Source organism: Callorhinchus milii, unplaced genomic scaffold (assembly GCF_018977255.1).
Source record: "Callorhinchus milii isolate IMCB2004 unplaced genomic scaffold, IMCB_Cmil_1.0 Scaffold8, whole genome shotgun sequence".
Classification (NCBI taxonomy): Eukaryota; Metazoa; Chordata; class Chondrichthyes; order Chimaeriformes; family Callorhinchidae; genus Callorhinchus; species Callorhinchus milii.
Window position 1 is genome coordinate 17159479 of NW_024704749.1, and position 13391 is coordinate 17172869.

General features: G+C 41.5%; 1 protein-coding gene across 2 annotated transcripts in view; it reads left to right on the plus strand.

Annotated features, from left to right (window-relative positions):
- col27a1b (collagen, type XXVII, alpha 1b) overlaps positions 1-13391 on the plus strand; it is a 167294-nt gene that overhangs the window by 103935 nt on the left and 49968 nt on the right. For both annotated transcript variants that reach the window (XM_042337353.1, XM_042337354.1), the window contains exons 26-31: positions 381-434; positions 2912-2965; positions 5156-5209; positions 11818-11871; positions 12375-12419; positions 12536-12580. In XM_042337353.1, the coding sequence (XP_042193287.1) occupies positions 381-434; positions 2912-2965; positions 5156-5209; positions 11818-11871; positions 12375-12419; positions 12536-12580 (306 nt within the window). The remainder of the gene's footprint in view (positions 1-380; positions 435-2911; positions 2966-5155; positions 5210-11817; positions 11872-12374; positions 12420-12535; positions 12581-13391) is intronic.

Consider the following 13391-nt stretch of genomic DNA (forward strand, 5'->3'; position numbering starts at 1 on the left):
GAGGCGGCCTAGAAGCCAAGCCAAATCCTGTATGTCCACGCAAATGGACCTCCTTCTAGCCCAGGGCCTCTGAATGGCATCAGGAAAAGGAACGTTGACCTCTTTTCCCCTTACTAGTATCATTATGATGCCCCTTACTTGGGGGCATTAATGGTAACTGTGGTCTAACTTAATTTCGATTCAGACCTGACACCTTCTAACCTGTGCGCCTAATGCTGCACCCAGCCAGCGCTTCTTTCCCTTGAGACAATCAGGGAGCTTTCAGGTAGATTTTTCACTCCAACAAACTTGGAGCGTATCTCATTGAGTCTGATAACGGGAGAGTCTGTTGTTACTCCATTGCCGTAATTCTGCCTGACTGTTTACTCTCATTTCTGCAGGGTGATCGTGGTGAGACTGGTCCTCCGGGATCTCCAGGAGTAAAAGGAGCAACGGTGAGGATTACATCTGAGCTCTCCCTCTCTACCTCTCTGTGTTGTACCTTTTGGTGTTGATTCTTAGACTAACCACACCCAATTAGACTTCGATGGAAGGATCCCATTGCTTTTGAAAGTGACAAAGTGATCAGCTTCCTTGTTGTACTATGGATCGCGTACACTTTAAAGTGTCCCAATACCGGACTCCACAGAGATGTAAACAGTGGAATTGAGCGGTTCAGTGATGGGACGATATTTTATATATTTTAGCCAACAATCCTCCTGAGTCATTGCTCTGCACAAATTTTCCCCAAAATACAGTTGCTACACTTGACGGTACATCCTGTGACACATGTTGAGATGTCCACCTGACGTGAAAGGCACTGTAACAAATGCAAGGATTGTTTTAATATATTGCCCCTATATGTGTAACAAGGCAAAACTGATGCTGGGCTATATCGCCAAATAAGTTGTGTTCAGATCCTCAGACATCATACTCCAGCCATCCAATGCTGTGATCAGGCTGTGCCTACGGAACTTTATGGTTCTTCTACATAGATGGACTGCCGAGGCTCGAGGATAATCCCAGGTGTTAGAGGAGCAAACTACAAGTAACAATTTAGATAACGATTTAGACTGAAGAGCACTTCAGTCCTGAGCGAACACGTCTCAGTGGCGACTTTACAGAAGTGTATAATGTTTTAAATGGATTGACTTTAAATGGATTAGATTCACCAAGGCAATAGGTTTCGAGTTGCAAAGCTTTTCTTGGTGCAGAGTTTAAAGAAACAGGTTGCCAGGAAGGACGGTTGAGGCCAGGACAATGCAAATGTGGACAGTGTCCACTCCTGCATCACAGCTTGACGCGGATGAATGGACCTGTGGAAAGTTGTCGTTTTGGATTCATGACGTTTCGCTGAAATGGTAAAACTGTACAAGGCATTAGTTTGGCCGCAGTTTGAGTTTTGTGTCCAGTTGGGGCTGCTCCCCTTTCAGAAGGTTGGTCAAGGCGTGAGAGCACAGAGAAGATTCGCCCACAAAATATACAGTCAATTCACTTTACGGTATATTCTGTGAAGCGCTTTGAGACGTCTCGAAGATGTGATGAGGTGCTGTACCAAACGCAAGGATTATATCGCTATTATTGTATTCCCTTGGATATTACCAGGAAAAGGAGGCTTTATATATGAGAAGAGATTAGAGAAATTGGGCTACTTTGACTATAACAGAGAAGGCTACAACAACAACAACAACAACTTGCATTCATATAGCGCCCTTCTCGCCAGACGGCATCTCGGAGGCTGAGAGGAGACCTGATAGAGGTCAACTGTTCAACACAGCTGCATTCAGATTGCCATCTCAACCATTATCGAGGATGAGATCCGATCCGAATCAGCCACTCCAGGAAATAATTTGTGCCACTGAAGGTAAAAGGAGCACAAGGCAGTAACCCTCGCATTCGAGATCCAGTTCACAGAAGTCGCACTTGCAGTTAATACATTTGTTAACTCGCAGACTTCTTCAGGGGCTCGGCTGACATCACGAGGTGTATGTGTGTGTTGTGTTGTCGGGATGTCATTTCCATCACTGGCACACTGCCAAGGTGGGATACCAGTGTGGATTTCCTTTTGTGCACGTTTCCATTTCCTAGCTGACAGTCCCGAACGCAAACTTATATTTCATGTTGGATTCCTACCCAGAAAAATCGGAGAGTTTCTTAAATTGGTAGCTATATATAGATATCTTGAATCTATTTACAAGGGCTTTTTTTTTGATGTGTGAGTCCAAATTCCCCAACTGCAACCAAATTCATATTCTGTGTACTTACTGAGTATTGGCCCATGTAAAGCGACAAAAGGAGGGAGAATATAGTCTCTGGTTGTCAGGGAGGATTTGGCGTGGTGGAGGAATTTTAAAAGCAGCAATATTCATTGAAAGCGGTGTTTCCTCCACTCAGGAAGCAGCCAGGAGAGAACTGCAAAATGAAACGTCCTACTCACAACCAATCGCAGATGTCAAAAGAAATACATTTCACATAGACCTTGCTTCTTATTTCCCACAAATTGAGATTCTGATGGATTAATTCTCGAACATTTTCCGAATTAAAAAGGCCAAAACCTACCTCAAGGAATGTACCAATGATATTGCCTGTTGCCGGCTGATTGCTGGTGGCAGACCAGCCAGGCTGGCTCACTGGCACGACTTGGATGGGCAAACTGGGGGCATGGATTGCTCCCACTCATCTGCTGTTAACCCTGCAAGTCAAATCCTAATGGTCCCAACTGGACAAGCTTTTCCAGACAACGCTTTCAATGGCAGCAAATGACATTTTAGCCGGTTAAGCTCCAGCAATATCCCAACACACGCTCTGGGATCCCCTCTTGGTTCTTGTCGATTTGTACAACACACACACACACGCACACCTTAAATTCATGCCTCTTTCCTTATTAGACGTTACCTTTTCAATTAGTTCAACATTGTTATTTCTTCTTCAGGGACACCCAGGAGTTCCAGGACAATCAGGACCTCCAGGACCAATCGGACCACCAGTAAGAACTCAATGATTACATTCTCTTCCACTCGCTGGCAAGCTGACCGATCTCTTTAGTGTAAAAATGTAACAAAACAAAATCAAGCCCCAAAATATTCTCAGCTGTTATGCTGTTAGGATTCGTGGAGCTCCGTGGTTAGAGCACTTGCCTCACAAGCGAGTGACCTGGGTTTGATTCCCGGCCAGGCCAAAACCTTGGGCAAGTTTCCTTACTTCACAAGCCTGATAATAATCCCTAAGATAAAAAGAATGGTAAAATTGGTCACTTCAATCCACAGCTGTTTGTGGGACGCTTCTGTGCACAATTGGCTGCCGCGTTTTGCCCATAAATATACGGTCAATTTACTTTACAGTATATTCCGTGAAGCACTTTGAGATGTCTAGAAGACATGAAAAGCGCTATATCCAATGCAAGGATTATTATTATTCCTTCAATTGTCTTGAGATTTAAATGTATTTGTTCAGGGAGAAGAATCTTGTTGGGAAATCAAGAATGACCTGAGGATTTGGGTTAGGGTATAAGAACGTATTATGTGTACAAGAAAAGTAGATTGCAGCAAACATCGTTGTTTGCAGAAAATCTCCACGGTAGGAGATAATATCATTCAGTGCAAGTTTATTTAAAAGGCATACTTTGGAACCAAGACTTTCTAAATTAAAGTTTGGATTAAAGGAAAGCTTGTGCGTCTTAAGAATTGGGAATTAAGAAGCCTGCGAGGCCTGAGGCAATGCAGCAAAAGCAATAAAGAGCGGAGAATCACTAGATGGGATCTTCTGCTGAATAAACTTAAGCTCAGCCAGGGAAGCAATTTAGCCACAACAGTTGGCTTCAGCACCTGGAGTAGCCAGGAGAAAAAAACAACTGTTGACCCTCTGCACTTGTTTCTTATCCTGACACTGCAGTTGGAAGGTGCACTTGTTTGGATGTCAGGCAAGCATTGCGATTCCAGTGGAATATTCTGCCAACACTCAATGCCAAGGATCACTCAAAATGAATAGCCCCTGGGGTGAGGAAGCCCAGAGTAGAGCATCATTCTCAAAGACAACCTCAATCTGAAGTGTCACACTGCTTTTAGAACGTCAAGCTCTGTTATATTATTTTTTTATATAAAACTTGTTCATCCAAAACTTCTTGTCGTGCTGAAGGAGACGTTATGAGGTTATCCTGACCTAACTGTGATACTCCATGCAGTCTAAACTGATGACCACATTGCCAAGGCAATGAAAACCTAGAGCAGGAGCTGGCCGTGTGTTTAGAAATGGAATCGAACTCCAGCTTGTTAAGATCGAAGAATGGGAATAATGTGGCTGTTGGGAAGGTGTAATCTGTAACATTTCACCTTCATTTACTCTAATTCAAGGGGAAATGTTTTCTTAAACAGTAGGTGTGCACTTTAATTATGTAATACGTCTCTGCTCCAGCAATCAGAGAAATCAAGTTAGACTTTTAAAATAATGTGTTGTGTCTAATAATTCAGTTTACCATTAAGCGGACTGGTGCTTTAAACGGGGGGATGCCCTGTGAACAGTGATCTGATTAACCTCTGCGTTTGAAGATCTCATGTGACTATTTAACTCTTAGAGTTCAATTTGCCACGTGGGCATTCTCCAACACAATCAACAAAACCTTAAAGCTGGGCCTTAGGGAATCTAGAACCGCTGTGTTGATTCAAGGCTACAGATCGCAAAATATCCCAGAGTGGATGTCATAATCTGTGATTCTGGTGCTTTAAATTTTAATGTGCATCAGTAAAGCCTGCTTTAAAAACTAGTTCTAACATTCATTTAACCTTTTCCCCCAAAACTGTTTGTCTTTGCCCTTCCAAATTCACACCACCAGTACATTTACCGACCAGCAGAGAATAAAGCCTTTTGAGTAGGATTGACTGAGTTTGCCACTAAGGAACTAGAAGCAGATCAGTGATTTTTTTTTAAACTCTCCTCAGTATAATGTGGAATCTGAGCTTATGGACCCAAACCACTATGATATAATGGGGTCAACCTGGAGGTGTGAGAAAAACCTTGTTCAGGAAAACATGCGCTTTTTATTGCCTTGTTACAAAGCTTTGATGACGTATAAATAAATAATCCTCGCATCTTGACATGGAGCTCAATGGCGAAGCGGCAATGTTGATGTTGAATACAAAGTGGTGACATCTAAGTGAGTTGTACGTTGTTTATGTTCTAGGGTGCCCAAGGTGTTCCAGGATCCCAAGGGATGAGAGGAATTAAAGGACGTCGGGTAAGTTATTGATATGCTGTAAGATCCAGCTAGCATTGAGGTATCCTTGTCGTGTGTAACATTTCATGGTTAGTAAGGTTTACATTCAGTTATTAGTATTAAGACTTGAATTGCTCCCACAATGAACAAATAAAATTGGCATTGCATTGAAAAACTGGTCCATGGAACAAAGTGCTGTTTGAGAGGAAATTGTTGTTCATTTATAGACTTTTAAATTGAAGTTACCAGCAGCTTGTGCCAGTCTTTCTGTTTCTGTAACTGGGATGTTCGTGTATCTCTTCGAAAAGTCTTAGTCACGGATCACTGCACTGGTAAAATTCTGGTTGAACTGCTGTTATCAATTACTACCTTTCAGTGAAATTCTGTCAAAAAGGAGAGTGTGCCGTTTGTCAAAAATCCCACAACCACATAATCCCACAACGTGTAATCATTCTTGCATTTAATATTGTGCTTTAGTACGTTCTTGAGGCATCTCAAAGTGCTTCACAGGATTTACTGTTAAGTGTAGTGACTGCAGATTTTCTAAGGGAAATGTGACAACTGACGAAATAGCCATGAAGTGAATGACCGATTTTATTTGCAAATGTTGTATTAAGGAGCAAGAAAGACTCGAGTACAGAGACAATTCAATGTAATGGTTGAATGTCGGACATAAATAATTTAATCAAAGTAACTGATTATTGTACAAAACATGGGAGATATCAAACATTATTTGGCTATTTATCCAAATGATCGGCCAACACCAACACAGCTGTGTAGCGTAGAAAGTCCTTTCCTTGTGAGATTGAGTTATTCAGTAAAATTATCTGTAAATCTCCATTGGTACAAAGGTATCACTTCTCAGCACTTAAACAAAGCCGCTTTCAGTAGCTTGGGGAATAACAGACCTCACTTTGATTGTAAATTACGCAGACACATGGACACACACAACCACTGCCTCCACACTAATCCTTCAAGCAGAACGCGTTAAATAACTTTTACTGTGGTGCAGCAAGGCAGATTGTCAAGTTTCATAAAATATTTCCCTTCTAACATTGACTTACTGCAACTTTTAAAAGAAACAAACATTTGATTTGGCCTACGGTACAGATTCACACAAACTGCATCATTAACACTCTTGTTTGGTGCCTCTTGATGTGAGAAAGATTTATTTTCCAAGTAAAACTAACCGAATATTCCAAGACAGATCACCACAGTAGATCATTAATAGAATTAACCGTAGCAGAAAACACTGATCTCAACAGAACACGATTTTGTTGGGGTTTTATCTTTATTTCCATTCCAATTTTTTTTAAAAAAACAAGATCTTAAAATTAATTCTTGATTCATCTGTTAGAAAACACAAAAAAGTATTTAATAAGTTAGCTTTCAGGTAAATCCTGTTATTTCTTTTTTTAAAAAAAAAGAAAAAAAGGCCCAAATCTTTTTGCGTGTCCTGGCTGGACAGCAGAAACCCATTGCCGTGCTTAACCAAACCATCTCTATGCATCCCATCTATACATGGAAATTCCAAAGATATTTATTGGAATGGAATGCGCTCTCTCTCTCTCTCTCTCTCTCTCTCTGTGTGGAGGGACATATCCTGCTTACCTGTAGTAAGTTTACCTTACTACCTGTAGTAAGCTTACCTGGAGTCCTGTAGCTCAGTGGTTAGAGCACTCGCTTTGCAAGTGAGAGACCTGAGTTCAATTCCAGGCAGAGGGCGAAACCTTGGGCAAGTTTCCTTACTCCACACAGAGCCTAATAATAATCCCTCCAAAACAAAAAAAAACAATAATAAATTGGTCATTTTCAATCTACGACTGTTTGTGGGACATTGCTGTGCGCAATTGGCTGCCGCGTTCGCCCACAAATATACAGTCAATTCACTTTACAGTCTATTCTGTGAAGCGCTTTGGGACGTCCTCCCGACGTGAAAAGCGCTATATCAAATGCAAGGATTATTATTATTATTATTATTACCTAATGCCGGAAAGCATTAGGCGCAGGTTGGCAAGAGCCAAGGCTCGAAGACCCCAAAGAGCACCTCACTTAGATTGCTAGTATTTTAACTGACGTTCATTTACAAACAACGAGAGTAGAGACATCACGAGATGTAAATTGTCGTGGAAAGCAGTTTGTGGGAATTGTATACAAATACATGTGATTATATTGTCACTCAACAAACATGCCATCAATTGATTATACTTGTTTTGTTCAGTTATTTCAGACGAGTATTATTTTAGACGACTGCTTCGATTGAACATTCGAAAAACCTGACCAGAGAATTTTTTTTTTTCTTTTTTTTTTTACCGCGTACGTACGAGTTTAAATAGCCGTGTGCGTGGTGGCTCTGATAACAAGTTATCAGCAGGAATTATCTGAGACGCGTGCTTTCTGCTGAAGCGGAGGTGACTGTGAATCACACTGAGACCCTCCACGATCCACATGTGACTCTATGGTTCAGTTCAGCACTGCTGCACAGAGCACACAAGCCATGCCAAATATATATTGTAACTGCAGCTGAAATCTTATACAAGCAGCTTTGCCTGGTCTATTAGAAGAAAATTGCTTCCATATTTGCAATATTCATAATTTACTTATTCTGATGTGCAAGAGAGCTTAGTGTTCGTATGTCCTTTCCAGTTCATCACTATGGCAACAGATGCGCACCAATAGCCAAAGTCTTTTGCCCGATGCCTTGGATTTGTACACCATTGACTGCCACAAAATCTAAAGTGGGAAAAATAACATTAAGTGGATCTGTTTCATGTAGTAATTCAAGTCTCTAATGGACTGCTATTGCTAAAGTGTACTGCACAATAGGATGCCAGAGTTCGTTTGTTTTCTGTCAAAAAGCAAGCACGTCAAGCCTGGTGGGGCGCACATTACATACACCTCAATTATTGTCTCAATCTGGCCTGGCATTCCCTCAATGTTCTCCATTAGCATTCCTCCTGGGCGGGGGGCGGTGAGGGGAGGGAAGCAGAGGCTCCTTGGAGCTGCACTGCCTCCCACGATTACATGCCTGGCAATAACACGTCAGAATCAAGTCAACCTAGTTGTCTGCTTCCAGATCTGGGCATGTGATCAGTGCTCCCAAGGCACAGTTAATGACAGACCAGCCAACCTGGCTCATCGGCAGAACTTGGAGGATCGCAGGTGGCAGGGACTCTTCCCGCTCCTGTTAACAACAACAACAACAAAGTTACATTTGTATAGCGCCTTTCAGCCGGTTGTACTTCAGCAGTGAGGCCCCCAAGCCTTGGCCCTCAATAACCTGTGCCTAATACTGACAGTCGTAAGGGATAGCAGGGTTCATTCTTCCAAGGAGAGAGTGCATATCTTATTTCAGACATGTGGAATTGTCCGTGTGTAGCTGGGTGGCATTTAGATGTTGAACTCTATCTAGTTTGGATACTCTGAAAGCTGGAGATGGGATGGGTTCAGTGTGTGTCAGACACCCAGCCAAAAAAAGTCTCCATGAGGCAATTTTACAAATGATCCATGTTACTCAGCTGAATCTATTAGTAAATCTGGAAAACTTCCATTTGTCATTTTTCCAGGATTTCCTGGTAATTGGACGAAATAATGGGCCGATGACAGCTTTCTGATTTTTTTTTAGGAGTAGCAGACAAACTTTGTGTTGGTTAGTTGAGTTGCACTAATATTATTTTAGGGCACTGGCATCAGTGGCTGCTGCCACCTTTATAAAGAGCACTCGCCTTGCAAGTGAGGCACCTGGGTTCAATCCCAGGCAGAGGGCGAAACCTTGGGCAAGTTTCCTGACTCCCCACAGAGCCTAATAATCCCTCCAAAACCAAAAACAATAATAAATTGGTCATTTTCAATCCAAGACTGTTTGTGGAGACGCTGCTGTACGCAATTGGCTGCCGCGTTTCGCCCACAAATACAGTCAATTCACTTTACAGCATATTCTGTGAAGCGCTTTGAGACCTCTAGAAGACATGAAAAGTGCTACATCAAATGCGAGAATTATTATTGTTATTTATAGTAATTCATGCAAAACTATTCATGAGCAAATCGGTCTGATGGCAAGATGTTCTGATGCTGGCTCCAATAGTGCAAAATAGCCTTTTCAGCGCTGGCTCAACCTCAACTTTGGTCATTATAGCAAAAATATTGGATTTCCTTCATGCCAGCTGCATCTTTTATTTAACTTGCAAATGTTAGGCAGTCCACTATGTCTACTGACTGTACATATGCTGGTGTGCGTATGAACATACACCAGCCGTGCTAAAGGCTGTTAAATTGTTCTCAATGTAAGTGGTTTAAACGTGTACAGGCCCTACATCTCAGGGACACACCCTGCTTACCTAAACCGTGAAAAGTATCAGGCACAGGTTGGAAAGTGCCAAGGTTTGGGGATCCAAGCTTGTACTGGGTAGTCTGTCATTGGCAGTGCCATGGAGCATTTTGGTTACAACCCTATATTGCCAAGCATGTTACCAGGAAACCAGCTCAGCCCCAAGAAATTCCTGCTCTTCCTCCTCCTCCCCCCAAAGGAGGATTTGAATGCCTTTAGGAGAGCCATTTGATAATGTATTTGGTCTGCAATAATGTTTGGTTGTTAGGATTTCTTCCCCACATACTTTATAGGCAGTGAAAATCAGAGCTACCTGTGAGAGAAGTCTGATTTTACCCATGATCTGTGGTGGATACTTTCATTCATTGCTCCTCTTGTATTACCCTGCAGCCAGTCGGTCTCCCATTTCCACAGAATCATACGCATTAGTTGAACTTCACAACCACATTGAGAAGTTTCAACCAATTTTGCAGCAATTATTAGCGACATAAAACAACTTAAAATTTCCAACCGAAACAGCTGAACACTTTCTTTCAATCACTGAGCAATCTCGTAGGATGCAGACTGGCCAGCTACTGACATAGACATTTAAAGCTTTTTTTTTTTAAAATTCTACTTATATTGCTAAACTTCAAGTAGAAAAGCTCAGGCAATGGGGTGCTGCTGCGTTAGCCACTGGAAGTAGTTCAGGAATGTGCTCTCGTTCCTTTGCTAATCTTTAATGAAACATGTCAGCTTTAGTCAATTTTTTTTATTAGAATTATCTTAACTAATTGGCCACCTCCTGCTGCTCCTGTCGAACTGAATTAAAAAGCTTCACATCATAGACTAGGAGCTCATGCCTTCGACTCTCATGTGTTTTTTGTCTGCTTTGGCCTGAGGGAGAGAGCAAGCAATTGCTGACTCACAGGTATAGGTCCTTAAAGGTGATTTCCCCCACCTCCCCGGGTCGGAGTCAGGCTCCGCCACTGTTAAGCGCTCTGAGACGCTACCCTTGTATGGGGTGCAAGTTGTTGTTGCTGTATTATGTGGCTGTTCACAAGTATTCCTAAATTGGGCTGATTTTGCTGCTCACAGCACAAGGAAGTATAACGACAAGGACAAGTAACTCATAATATTTCATAATTTAGCCGATGATATTCATTGAAAGAAACATTGAGCTGAATTTCATGTTTTGCATAAGACATTTTGACACTGAAATCAATGTTAGATTCTAAAATTGAAGATTTGCTGTTGGTTGGATATTGAGTACGTTCTTAACAAGTTTAACATATCTGTTTGATTGCCAGTGTAAATCTGCAGTAAGTATTTGGATGGCTGGCATTATTGCACTCGGTATTTATACCAAATTTTTTGGTTAGCAATGAATGAATACAGTGTGTAGATAGAAAGTGCTTTCGGTTTTTGATTTCAGGTCACTATGCAGTTATAATCCATTATTCTTGACTGTGCATCGTCTTTGTCTATCGCTTCTGTTAAAGAATTGTTCTCCTCAGAAAGAGAAGGTCAGGTGGAATTTAAACCCGGGTCAGAGTAGTAAGGAAGATCAAACTGAATGAAAAGCAAAGACTGCATGATGACAATCCCCTCAGATTGTAACTGCGAAAGCTCTTTACTTGCTGTTCTGAAATGTGTTTTTAAGAACAGCTGTTTCGGAGCCTTCATAAGATAAGCAGATTTTTGGTACCTGAAAATATGTGATTGTCTGAAAGATGTGGGAGTAAAAATATGCCATTCATTTCTAAACAGCAGAAGAAATTCAAAGCACATATCAGAAAGGAAGGGGACTCAGGAGGTGGAGATAAGAAAACTAGTGGTAGTTTTAGTGGAAGTAACTGCAACAAGTTGAACTCTGTACTGAATTTAAAATGCACGTAAACATACATCTGCTGTCGGCACAAAATACTTCCTATAAATTTTGGATGCTGAATGTTGTGCACCACCCAAAACTTTTATTCATGTCGAGTGTGTTATTTTGTCAGTTTTCTGGGGTTGGTGCAAAGTTATTAGCTGCTGCTTTTAAAGATCATACCAGCCAGTCACAGATTGCAAACAGCTTTGCTAAGTTTTTCTTTTCAATGCAGTAAAGAAAGAAGCGACAAAGAAGGGAACAAAGTAAAAATCAGAAAGGAAAGCGAGTGAACCAGAAAATTCTACAAATAGGACGTCAGGAAGAAACACGAGTATCAAGTAAAAGGCATAAATGTGAAAGACATGCAGAACCAACTCTGTGCTAAGCCTAAAGTTAGAAGAAGTGCGAGAGAGACACCTGCTGTTCAAACCATCTCCTTCTGTCTTCCAGGGTGCAAGAGGCTCTGATGGTCCTTCAGGAGAGCCAGGGTCAGTAGGTGTCAAGGTACGAGGGGCAGGAGACCTTGTCCACAAACTAATACATCACGGTTTTGTTTGGAAATAGCTTCAAAAATGGGTTTGATATTCTACCCTCAAACCAAGTTGAGAAGCAAGTAAAAATAATGTTTTTTGAAACATAATTAGCAAATTAACTTCAAAAGTAACTGTCGGAGAACGCATTATGGCGCCAGATAGGTTAGCCTCAGCCTTCGCTGTGCGGATGTAAGGGGGGACTGAGTTCAATCAACAAGTTAAGTTAAGTAATAATTTTGCTAAAATGTTATTGAAATGGATGTGAGCTTTGCACGTAACATTTAGTTGAACGGGTAACAGAAAACGTGAGCAGGCAATTTGGTGTCATCCAAAAGTTGTGATGCAGAAAGTGGGAGTTGATCTGAGCTCAGCAGTCAGGCTCTCTCTCAGTTCCACACTTAGCAAACCGTGCCCGACTTACCAAAGTGTTCAGTTTTCTGTTTTGTTTTTGGTTTATGTTACTTTTCTTTCCAGGGATTTCTTGGGAATCCAGGTCAGGCTGGACAAGATGGACAACGGGTAGGTGAAATTCGGGATCCGGAGATACAAGATATTTTAAAACCATACACGTCCGTATTAAGACTGTCATTTTGTTTCCTTGAATCAGAATTTAAAACTCGTGCTTGCTTTGTCAGGGCAAAAGAGGGGAGTCGGGAGCAAAAGGATCACGAGGATTTCCAGTATGTATATTGAATGTTTTTGAATCACGTTAGGCGTCATCATATCCATCTATTTTCTCATTCACCAAATCCATATCTGTTCCTTGAAGTCATTTACACTGATATACTTTGATCACTTCCCATTGTATCTTATTCTATATGTTTATTATTGTTACCTTTGTGTGTCTGAATTCTCCATTTGCTCCAGAGATTTAAATGATGATATGCAATAATAAAATTGGATATTTTTTGGGGTAACCAGGCACATAGACAAAAGGATTAGAGTATCTAAGCCAAACTACTGAGAGATCCACGTATACATTACATCTTTAGTTGTCTGGAATAGAGTGCAAACTCCGTCCTCTCAGAAGAACGCACCATTCTTGCCTAACCCTGGAAAGCCTCGAAGCTTTGATTACAATCACCAGCTTACGAACGCTGACTGGCAAACTTCCCACAGCTTGAACATCTAGGACCACAATTAGGGCTTTGACTAACTGGCTTAAAAGGAACAGAGCTTGAGGCGTTTCATCCCCATCTGCTCCTCTGTCCTGATATAACTAGCGAGGCTGGCTGGTTTGTCATTGACAATACCCCGGACTGTGGACCTGCTTGGCTCAGGAACTGAAGTACCGAGACTAGATTTGAGCCCTCGTTAGGTCAATAGGAGGTAGCAGGAACACAACTCAGTATGATATGCATAAGAGGGTTGCCACCATCATCCTACCCACAGCCTGGATACACTCATTTACCCATCATTTGGTACAAATCTGAGAACAAATAGATCTCCAATTTATTTTTAGTTGCCTGTTGTTTGTTTCCCACATTTCCA